This window comes from Salvia miltiorrhiza, chromosome 8 (genome assembly GCF_028751815.1).
Source record: "Salvia miltiorrhiza cultivar Shanhuang (shh) chromosome 8, IMPLAD_Smil_shh, whole genome shotgun sequence".
NCBI lineage: Eukaryota > Viridiplantae > Streptophyta > Magnoliopsida > Lamiales > Lamiaceae > Salvia > Salvia miltiorrhiza.
Window position 1 is genome coordinate 27,165,976 of NC_080394.1, and position 11,984 is coordinate 27,177,959.

Below are 11,984 nucleotides of genomic sequence, written 5' to 3' on the forward strand. Positions count from 1 at the left end.
ATTAGTCATGCATGATTCTGTTTTATAATATGCATTGTTCTATTGTGCAATATGCAGTGTTATATTTTTTCATATGCATATTTTTAAAGAGACGAAAAAATGATTGTTTTGCCTCTCCATATTTTTTTATATGAATGAAATCTTTTAATGTCAACACCACGTGTCATTCATTTGTGCAGTCCGCCTCTTTTAATTAATGGTCCAGATTGATCTACAATCTTAAAACACATGAAACATACTAAAAATTATTTGTCGGACACACATTTTTGCAAATCTTCAGATTCATTATCTCAGAATCCTCCGAAACAAAGCATTCGCCCCGACATGAGTATATATCATAACTAGCTTCAAAAGTTTATGTTGTATTAGTGGATCTAATGTTTTTAATTTCATGTGTATATATCATTGAAATTCAAGTAAATGTTGACTGCTTGATATATAGAGGATTTTACAAACATCATAGATTCATAGTCCAATGTATAGTTGTGTATAATTTCCATTTTCCTTTCTCATGAACAAATGTTTTTATTTCTTGAAAATGAGAGTGGGTGTAATATGTAGTCAGTCTTTAATTTTGTACAAGGCGGACTGGGGAATGCCATGGTTTTCGATATAAAAATATTGCTTGTTTCAAGGGAGTTATAATAGTATTATGAATGACACTTCCTCTTTCACAATTCTCTCTCATTCATGCAAGCATCTTTCCATCACCTAACAGTTAAAAATTACTCCTAATTTACTGCGTTGGAAAGAAACGAGGGAAAGCAGAGGATTTGGTGGCCATTAAAACACCCTGAGTGAAACATTTGGTACGTATAATAGCTAAACTAGTATTACAAGTGAAGAAATTGAAGGATGTAGAAATAAATTCATGAATAAAACTTGTATTTACTATTCCAATTATTGTCGAGAGGTTGTATACCTCAAGTCCCAATGAGCTTCTTCCATCTAGCGTATCCCAGAACAAGAACGAATAGCACCACACACACGGCCGTCATAAGCCCAACAACTTCCCAAAATATGCCGTTGGTTTCGTACAGCGTGCACGGAATATTCATTCCAAATATCCCAGCTAGACCGGTTTCCACTGCAATAGCGAATGAAGCACTCGTCAATGTCAGCTGCAGCTGAATAAGTTCGTTTCTTTGATTGTCAAGTTGGATGTTCACATAATCTTCTGTGTCATCAATATATTCTCGTACCTGCAGGTTTATCATATACGGACTATCAGTACTATCCCAGCACTACAGTAGCTGAATAGAATCTAGGATTAGGAAGAACAACACATAATTTGCTCTTAAACTAAGATTCTCTGTTGAAAAAGGAAGAACTTCAGCAATTGGGATATTTAAAACTCTTTGCTTGCACAAATCTGCGCCAGAGGGAACAACGGCAGGTAAACGTATTGCCAGATAAAGTACGACAAGTAATATGTTAAGCAGCTAGGGCAACAGTTATGAGGTTTAATAGCCAAACAGAAACCACAACTAACAAACTTAGTTTATTACTGATGCTTGAGAATTACAAAACTGCAATTATCTTACCAGGTTGAGTATGAGTTAACATAAAAAATAGCTATACATAGAGTGCTGGGAAAACTCACAGATAGAATTTTATTGTGGGTGCCAAGATCAAGAAATACATAGAGTGCTGGGAAAAAAAAACTCACAGATAGAATTTTATTGCGGGTGCCATCCAATTGCATGAAGTAGGCTTCAAGCAACATTTCTAGGTCCTCTACATCCTGGTCATTCAGATAATTGCTCACAAGACTACCACTTCTGGCAGAGTTGAGCCGGCGGAGATGAGGTGCACCAGGAACAATGCTATTTGATGCAGGACCTAAGGACTCAGCTTGTTGATTCTGTATCCACTTCCGAGTAAGGTATAGTTGGGCCATATCTTCATTGTCATCTAAAAGGTGTTCAATTTCATCCCTCACCTATCACCATTAGATGTGTTTATTAAAATTTGAGAGGAAATAAATACTCCAACCGTCCCACTATAAGTGGCTCAAAACTTTTCGGCACGGAAGTTAAGGAGAAGGTGTAAATTGATTAAAAGTGGTAGGGCCTACACCTTTTTAAGGGTTAAATTTTTCTATTTATGGAAATAAGTCACTTATAGTGGGACGGACCAAAATGGAATACAGGTCACTTTTAGTGGGACGGAGAGAGTTCCTCTTATGAAGGAGAAAAACCTTACATAGTCTTGAAAGTACATTTAGTTGTAAGTGAAGTATGACTAATCAACTTGTACTCGAGTCATGGACAGCCACACAATCGTAAACCACTTCTTGGAGTTTTACTTGCTTTAGATTCTACCCTTACACTTTTAATCTCAAACCTTACATAGACTTGAAAGTACATTTAGTTGTTCTTACTCAGATAAAATTACTAAAATCCAACCAACTACCGCAAAGTATGCATGCCCATTGCCCAACACGCAGAACAAGTACTTTTTTATATACTCCTTTCATCATAGTGGAAATTAAATTAATTCACGGATGCACAATAAGAGAATCTGATTATTGGATGGTAAAAAAAGAAAAACCTTCACTTCCAATGTTATCTGAAAGAAGAGGGAGATGGCAGTGGATCCAGAAATCAGAATGCAGTTCCAGCTGAAGGATGAGGTCAGTCACAACTAAGTAATTCGAACTTATGGTACCATATGTTACGTACAAAGACTAGTTGGGTTATTATATGGTTTTAAATTTTTAATAGCTTCCGGAACAATGAGTCTGTGCTAGTGATATGAAAAGCTTGAACTGTAACATTTTATTACAGGCTTACTTCCTGAACAGGAAAACCTAACTCCATTTGTAATTATTGACACTGAAGAGCACAGACTTCTTGGAATCACTTGACTAGTTTCAGAGGTCCAATTAGCAGGTCAGCTAACAAGTTCAACAATCCTAAAGCAATCAATAGTCCTTACTTGCATGTCATCGTGCATCTAGCATTTCCAATTGCAATATGAAACCAGAAAGAGAAGGATCTTATCGCCTCCATTTGATGCCCAAAAGTCTTGACTCTTGACAATATTTTTTACCCTACTTTTAATGCAGAAAAACAACCAATCATTAACAAGGTGATCAAGCCAAAGCTTGAACAAGAAAAATGACATGAGAACACCTCACAACAAAAATCAGTGACACACTAAAGCCGCATTAACAAACCAGATGATATTTAACATAGATGACATTTGATCTCATATGCATAGGTACTGTAGATGGAAAAAGTGAAAGGAGAAGCTACACAACTGAACTACCACATAACGCTGGGATCTGATGATGGTTAAAACACAACACCTAATAACACTATTTTTGGGCTGAGATACACAGGGAAACAGCATTTTTGGACCATTAATGACAGAAGGTTTGAAACTAGATCCATTTGCATAAGCTGCGCCACCTTGATACTTAAGACATTGAAGGTTCATATGTCTAACCAAAATTACATACTGTTATCTGGCTACATAAATAATTAACTTCCAATCAGAACAAAGAATTTTACCTTCTGTACCCGGGCAAGCAAACGAGTGAGATTGCTTTTCAAACTCCGCACATGCTCCAGATTCTTGGTGCTAACACTTATGGCCAGTTCATCTAAAGCCGGGTAAGCATCCCTCTCAAGTTCAGCAACACTGGAGTCCAAATATGTGCATACAACCTCTAATGCTATTTCGAGGACCTGGAACTCAAAAGGAAGTTCGTCTTGCAACCCTTCAGCAGTTTCTGGAGCAGCTAACCATTGTCCAGCAGTGGCAGATTGCATTTCATTATCGTGAGAGACCATTTGGTCTGACACATATTTAGAAGGGATTTTCTGAGGCAATTGCCGTCTTAGCTGATCCACAAATGGCAGAACCTCCTGCTGAAGAGGATCAAGTAACAATACTTCTTCTGCTGTAACTATTGCTCTTATGAATTCCAAATTGACAATCATGGCTTTTTCCCTAGCTGCAAAAATTAACAAGGTGAAGTTAACATACAAGATTCCAATAAATTCAACTGTAACTTAGCTGTGGACAATAATTCCAAAGCTTAAACAAGGCTTAGATGATCAGTAATTTGAATATCCACGATGTCATACTTACAATAATTCCAAAGCTTAAACAAAGCTTACAACAAAATCAACACGCATACACACACAAAAAGAAACAGAGTGAAAGAGGCATAATCGGGGAAAAAATTATACCAAGAATGCTGGAGGAATGAGAGAAAATAGGCCCGAGAATCCTCAAATCCCTAGCGGGAATAGAGACGCGCTTGATGATGACAGACTTATCACACTCGATCAGTTCCGACTGGCCGAGGCGATCCATCCGCATCCAGAGGCGCGAGCCGACCGCCTTCTTCTTCGCGGACGCCTTACTCGTAGTGGCCGCCGCCGCCTCGATCGCCGGAGGAGGAGGAGGTAGCGTGGGCGGGGCGGACTTCTTCTTCCGCCGGAACGTCAGCTTGCCCATCTCCTCACCCGCAATCTCAGTATGTCTCTCTCTCTCTCTCTGAATTCTTCTACCTCTCTCTAGGGTATGGGATTGGGGAGAAATTCCTCTTCCGGAATTCGGTTTCTTCCATAAAAAAAAAGGTGTGTTAGGTTTAGTTACTCTTCTTCTTCACACTCAACTTTTGGGATATTCAAGACTCAACGGTGGAGGCGCAACCCAAGCCTCTTTTATCTTGCTTTCATTCATAAAGCGACCAAATTTGCATTCCTCCTCTCTCCGCCCACGAAAAAACTTTTTAAGATGGAATGACATAAGTTTTAAAAAAAAATGTTATCGAGAGTATTAAAAAAATCTTTTAATTAGTATTGAAAGTAGTGAAAAAATAAAAAATAAGAATAATAATATATTTATAAGTGATGAGGTATAATCCAAAAATAGGTAGAAAGTTCTTTTATAGACCATCTAAAAAGAAAAAAGAGAAAGTTCCTTTATGGACGAATGGAGTATTTTTTTCGAAGTGTTGTAGTATTATGTTATCTTGTTAGGCAATGTTTGATAGGGATTATTAGGTGAGATTCACTATTTATCTCACCATTTTTGTCTGTTTGATAGGGTATCTCAATAATCCTTCCGACCCGCAAAAGAGGTTAAGCCCGCACCAAGAACACTGTAGACTTGAGAAAATACATCCGTCGCTCCCTCCCAGTTCAATAATATCACTTTGAACAGTGAGTGAGATTAAATTTATGTTTACAATTTTCTCCCTGAAATTACTTTAAAATCGGAATCTATATCAAATCTCTCCATATTGCTTCGCCTCTTTGACACAGCGAAGAGGAGTTCTTCAACAAATTGCAAGAATTTTTTTTTGGATGGCGTGAAAGGGTGTTGGCGGCGGCGGCGGCGCTGCTTTGAGTTTTGGACGTCGGTGGATTCTGCGATATTTCTTTGGGAGAGGGGAGCGATGGCTATCCTTCTATGGTGGTAGTTTTGCGGCGCAAAGGCACTAGTTTCAGTTGCGAGAACTTTTTTCTTTTTTTTTGGTGGTGGGAGGAGGACGGCGGTGCAACAGGGCTATGTTGTAGGCCGACGGCGCTTGGAAAGAGGTTACTTCTCGCTGGGAGAGCCTCGGGCCGCCGCCACGCTTTTTTGATTGGGGTTGACCGACCAAGCTTGGATGGTGGTTCTGCAACTATTTGGGGGAGGAGGGGGTGCTGGTCTGCAACAATTTGGGTTGGGGTGGAGAATTGTGTTTGCAACAAAAAAAAAAACTATTTCGGGGGGGAGAGGGGTGCTGGTCTGCAACGATTTGGGTTGAGGGTGAGGAATTGTGTTTGCAACAAAAAAAAAATTGAGAATGAGGTGCTGCGGTGCTGCAAGATCTTTTCCTGTTGGGGGAGATCAGCACGAATTAATTTTTTTTAGTTTAGTTATTTATATTTTTATAAGGTTAAAATTGCAATTTACTCATTTAGTAGTTATATTATTTCTATCAAACAACAATATTAATTATCTTATAATTTTATTTTACCTATCAAACACTTGAATAGATAATTAATCCAATCTTTTTCTATATTATTTATCTTAGTTTTATTAATCACACCATTTCTAAGAATCGTATCACACGAACCCTTACTCTTATAAATGATCAGGTTTCATGTTTTGGCTAAGATAACTTTAATTAGTCTTTGTATGGAGTTTTATTCTTATTTGAATAGGCAATTGAAAGAGTATATTTTCACTTTGGAGGGATATTAAATTATTAATATCATGGACGAGCAAAATAATCAAAATCGATTATTCGAATTAGTTCAAATAGAAATATTAAAATATGATTCGATTTTATTTTTTAAGAGAATTTTATTTTTGGTTCGGTTCGATTTGATTTTGTAAAAATCGAATAAAGCCGAAAATCGAATTATATTTATTTAATATTATATATATATATAATTTTGGTATTAAATAACAATTTAATTTACTTTTTTCTTATTTTTCTTTTTTTTTAATCAATTTTTTGGGTTTTTCAGTATTTCGGTTTTCTTCAAATTATTTCAATTTTCAGTTTGGTTTAGTTTTTATTCTAAAAAAATTGATTTTTCGATTCGATTTATTTGGTTAATTCGGTTTGGTTCGGTTCGATTTTTTTTTTATTTTAGCAAAAAACTGAACCGAAAATCACATGCACGCCCCTAAATGATAGGATCCTTGCCACTATTCGACAACTGACCTGGAATCGTAAGCTATTTGCACGTGGAAATGAACGAAAAGAAAGACAGATGGAATCCAATACCTTTGAAATCGATCCTCTAATTCTCGTAGGTAGGGGTGGTTAAACGGTTTCAGTTTTCCGGTTAAAACCGTAACCGAACCGGAAAAACCGGTTATCGGTTAACCGAAAACTGGTTTTTACCTGTTCGGTTCGGTTACCGGTTAGTGTCTTTGTCGTTAACCGGTTAATCGGTTTAACCGATTTACTATCAAATTAATTAATTAATTTATTTATATTTTATTATATTAGAATTTAGAAAATAGCAAAGAGCCAAAGATCAAATTAAAATTAGTCTGCCGATTTCACTTCACTTTTGCCTTTCCAAATTCCAATTTCCAAGATATTCTAGGAGTTCCCCCATGTAAAAAAAAGAAGCAAGATCTGGGAATTAAATACCAGTTACACCATCACTGCCGGATCTGAGAATTAATTGGGTAAGCCTGCTTGCTGAACTTGGTTCGAACACTATCACCGTCGGATCTAGGCCAACCACCTTGATGGAGGAGGCGGCAACGGTGGCTCTGGTGTGCAGCGCCCTACCATCTGCAGCTCTGTTACAATCCCGCCAGGGCAGGCTTGGCCGCGGGCACGGGGGGGCGACGGCGAGGTGGCGGCGAGACTGCGTGAAGCTCTCCGACGTAAGAGGCGTCGCACCGGTGGAGTCGAGCGCGGTGGACCTGTTCTGTCGCAGCGAACACGCCGCTTCTTCCTCCTCTCTTCGGCTCGGGCTTGGACGCCAAAGCACCGAAGACCGGCGAGGCCGCGTGAACGAGTTTCTCAACTGAAGAATCAGTCTTAACTGATTCATCAATGCTGGCTATGTGGATTCAGCGGACTGATACTAAAGTCAAGTATCAATTGACATTCTTCCTCGGACTGAATCTCCAGAAGTTTAAAGGAAGTCACGCACTCCAAGTACAGCCGCATTAAATGCAAAGATACAGAGGATCGTCCTTTCTTTGCACAACATTCATTTTTGGTGATTACTTTTCAGAGGCGCCTTACCTCCTGTACCTAAGACGCCGTTTTTCTCCAAACAAGGAACCTCGAAGATTGAAATCTCAGCCCAAATTCAAATTACTCTCACAACGAATGAATTCTTGAAGATCATCTCTGCCAACTGATCTATTCAAGACCTCTCCTATAAATAGAGCTCGAGGATCACTTCAATCTTAACCGATTCAAAAGCACAAGTTGAAGCGCTGCCGAAATTGCAACTCAGCCATTCAAAGCCATCAAAGTTTGAATCGAAGAAGAGAATTCACAAAGCCAAAATCAGACTACTGATTACCTACATTCTCTGAGATCCTTAGGCAAATACACTCTATATCCAAAGCCTAAGTTCCGATTACAGAGAGCCTGTTCTCTGTGATCTAGTTGGTATTTCGAAACTCCTTTCAATTGAGCGAAAAGAGTGTTTGAGTAGAGCGGAGTTCAGACCAGTGTTCTGACTCCAAGAGATCTTAGCCAACGCTAGCAAAGGCATTGTTGTGTCTTAGTGTGCTAAGAGTGAGCGAGAAATCCAACCCAGTGTGTTGGTACTGAAAATTTGATTTTCAGTTGTAAGGTTTGTTGTGCACCCGTAAGCACAAACCCAAAGTGTTTGTCAGTGTGATCAACTGATCGTGGACGTAGGAACTTGTTCCGAACCACGTAAAAATCATTTGTCTTTTATCGCTTTCAGTTCTTACTTTCTTATCTGTGCTCAAACATGTTCTTAACTGAAACTGATTAATCGCAAAGTGAAACCTTAACCTGACAACGTGTTTATCAAAGGCTTTTTCAAAGTAAAAGTTTTCCGTTGTCAGTGTTATTAGTCTAACTGACTAATCTTCGGATAATCATTAAGATTGATAACACTCCTCTGTTTCTAAATCATGACTGAACCTCTACGTGAATATCAATTAAAGTCTCATGCTTAACTGATATCTCTCTACTGAAGTCATCTTCAGTATCAGTCTTCAACCTTTGTTTAACTGAAGTCTTCTCTTTCAGTTAACTTCAAAAGGTTGTTCTGTTTTGTGTTTTGAAAATAGCCTATAGGTGTATTCCCCCACCCCCCATACATTTATTCTAGACCTTCCGTGACCTAACATAAGGTTAGCATAAACTTTCAACAAATTTCAGTTTATAGCCTCAACTTTAATTTATTTTTTGTATAACCTGATCTTTGAGAAATTATTTAATTATAGTCACAATTGCACCAAAATTATGTTAGTAGCCTATTCTTTAGCATAACTATAGCTAAAATGAATATCAATTGCCATGAAACTAGAGCCTAATCTATTATACACAAGAGAGGTTTTCAACGGTAGGTAGCACATCGCCATTGGACCACCGATGTAGTCAGAATCGCGCCTAAAAGATAGTGCAATGATGCCAACTTTCAAACGCGATTCCGACTTCACCGGTGGTTCGATAACGATGGCCTACTCATTTTTGAAAATCTCCTTGAGTGTAGAATACATTAGGATTTGATTTTGTGGCAATCAATCATAATTTTATGTGTAATTTCGATAAAGAAGAGCTACTGTCATAATTCTGATGTGATTCTGGCTATAATTAAATTTTCTCAAAGTTCGAGCTATACAAAAAATAAATCAAAGTTTAGATTATAAACTGAAATTTGCTGAAAGTTAAGGTTATAAACTATACTTAACCCTAGTATTTATAAAAGAGAATTAGAAATTAAAAAAGAAAAAAATGGAGAGTATTGTTTCCCCAATGGCTCTTTCTCAATTTCCAATTTTTCTTTTGAACAAATCTGCCATGCTCCAGATTTTTGGCATTTCTTTTCAATTTTTTTTTAATCCTTTTGGGCGGTGCCCCTCACGCGCTTTACTCTCTCATCCCCGTACCCAACTTGCACACGAGCGCCGCAATCACCTCTCCCTCCCCCTCCGGGAGTGGTGTGGGGCTCTCACGAGCCAGCGTGCGTCCGCTCAGTGAGCCCCACTGTGGGTGCTCTTAGAGCCATCTTTCCATAGTAGCCTAGTAGGAGGCTCTATAAATTTCATTTCTATTTTGTCAAAAATAATGTATTTCAAGATTAAAATAAATAATGAATTTTAAAATTGAAGATTTCATTAAATTTAAATTTGAAGATTACAATAGTTAAAAAAATTACAATAACTAAACAAATTAGAGATTGAATCCTCGATGTTTCGCTATTTTCTCACACATTGTCTTATGAATGGCTAATTCAATCGGCCCCATTCTTGATTTGTCAATGGAAATAATTTGGGCGTCGACTAGTTCGCGTTGCATCTTGTTGAAATCGTCGAGCTTATCAGCGACTTTTTCATTACCTTGACGTACTTCCCTTTGTCCGAGGGCGCCGATGACGACTCATAACCTTTTTACCTTTCTCTTTGTCGAGGCCTAGTTGTGACGCTCGAATTGGAGGATGTCGTCGTATACCCCCCTCGGAGAAATTCTTCGTGCACTTCGTTGAATAGATGTCGCAGCTGATGGAGCCGAATCGTTGAGATTCACGGAGAATACGCTACGCCCGAAGTATTTGAAAGGAACCCCGGTGTTGGTTTGATATATTTCTTGGGCTTGTTGGCTGATTTGGTCATCATTCATGTCGCTCCCCCAATTAGCTCGACATTTATCGCAATTGACCTCCCAAACTTTTACTTCCTTTTGCACACGCTGGACGTGCGATTTGATTTATTTGTTGTCGCGCACTGGAGTGATGGAAGGACGACCTTCGTTAGAGCGCCTCATAATTTCTGCTCAATAGACACATGTGTCGCCTCAATATTCTTTATAATGTCGTTGATCGTCTCGGCCCATAATAAACAAATTAGCTTGATTTTTAACGAGGTTTAGTCGACGTGCAGCTCATCATTTTGGAGAGAGAAAAAATCTCTGCAATTTCATAATTTTAAACGAATTAAGTTTTTCATCATGATAACTCAAATTCTCGATTTACTAATTAAAAGGAAAGCATCGTAACAATAAACCGAGCTTTGTCATCATAGAATGAGATTCAGTGTACCTCACTTTATGTCCGACTTTTAATTCTATTTAATTTCTTATATGTTTTTTCTTCAATTTCAATTTTGTATGCTTTAGTTTAATTTTGTGATTATTAACTAGGGTTTATTCCATCAATCTAGGGTATATAATTATTTTTTATCATTTAATTTCACTTTTATTAGGTAATAATAGGTTGATAAATTCAAAGTCATGGTATATACTTTTTTTTAAAAATTAATTTTTTTAAAAAAAAATTAAATACAATTCATAGTATTATAATAAATTTTATTTTTATAAAAAATATTTTTAAAATAATAATTATAAGTATGAAACACAGTTATACGCATAAGATTGTGGGACACTGAATTTCATTCCTTCCGGTCACATAGGAACACTATAAAAACTGCTAATAATACATCACGAACCATTGCACATGCCACCGATAGTCAAATACCATAATTTATTATAGTTTTCTTTTTTGAATGCGAATATAAACATGTTTAGCTGACATCGAGTTGGTCAGGTATTAGGTCAATTAACCTCGACATTGAATTATATTTTGAATTAAATCCACTATCATCCGATTAAGTATGATATTGGATAATTCCGTAGCATCTTTGTTCTCTATATAGCCCCTTTTTTAAATTTGAAAAAAGTTTACTTTGTTGCCCTTATAGCCACTAAAACCTTCCCTTAAAAAAAATTCTGAAGGGAAGTTTTTAGATATTTTTTGAACTAATCATATTTTGCGTCCAACTTTTAGTATTTTTAAAAAATGTATTTTTTTGTACAAAATCTAACAACAAAATGATGAATTATCTTGTGTAATTCTTAGTTAGAACAACACAAAAATACACCTAAAATTCCGACGAAAGACTTCATCCTCGCCGAATGTATAAAATTTTTCAAAAATGCTGAAAGTTTTAAAAAAATAATAATAATAGAAAATGAATGTTATGGATAATATTTTTTGCAAAACACTAAAATTAAGGACACAAAATATGTTTAATTATATTTTCCTTTGGGATAGAGAGAGAATGGGTCTTTATCTTTAATTAGAATGCCAAGTAGTTGGGTATAATATAACGTTAAAAAAAAGGTACTACTAAAAAAATTAGATAAAAGGGAGGCTACGGAGAGAAATGAATTGAGGAGGCTGTGAATAAAATTCCCCTTTCACATGTTCTTTCATGTAAATTAATATAGACTCTATTTTCAGTAACAAACAACATAAATATAAAACTCGAAGCAGATACCTATTCTACTTCATAAA

At 37.0% G+C, this 11,984-nt stretch overlaps 1 protein-coding gene across 2 annotated transcripts; it reads right to left on the bottom strand.

Moving 5' to 3' along the window:
- Positions 1-760: 760 nt before the first annotated feature.
- LOC130997377 (magnesium transporter MRS2-4) lies at positions 761-4,725 on the bottom strand. Of its 2 annotated transcripts, none has more exons than XM_057922665.1 (4): positions 4,203-4,725; positions 3,519-3,964; positions 1,670-1,942; positions 761-1,202 (listed from the first exon to the last, which is right to left on the bottom strand). In XM_057922665.1, exons 1-4 carry the CDS (start codon positions 4,471-4,473, stop codon positions 924-926), a joined length of 1,269 nt encoding a protein of 422 aa, XP_057778648.1. In that variant the 5' UTR covers positions 4,474-4,725; the 3' UTR covers positions 761-923. The 2 variants fall into 2 exon arrangements, with proteins under 2 accessions (XP_057778648.1, XP_057778647.1); XM_057922664.1 differs by having other exon boundaries at positions 1,604-1,942; positions 4,203-4,673.
- Between the last annotated feature and the right edge of the window lie 7,259 nt (positions 4,726-11,984).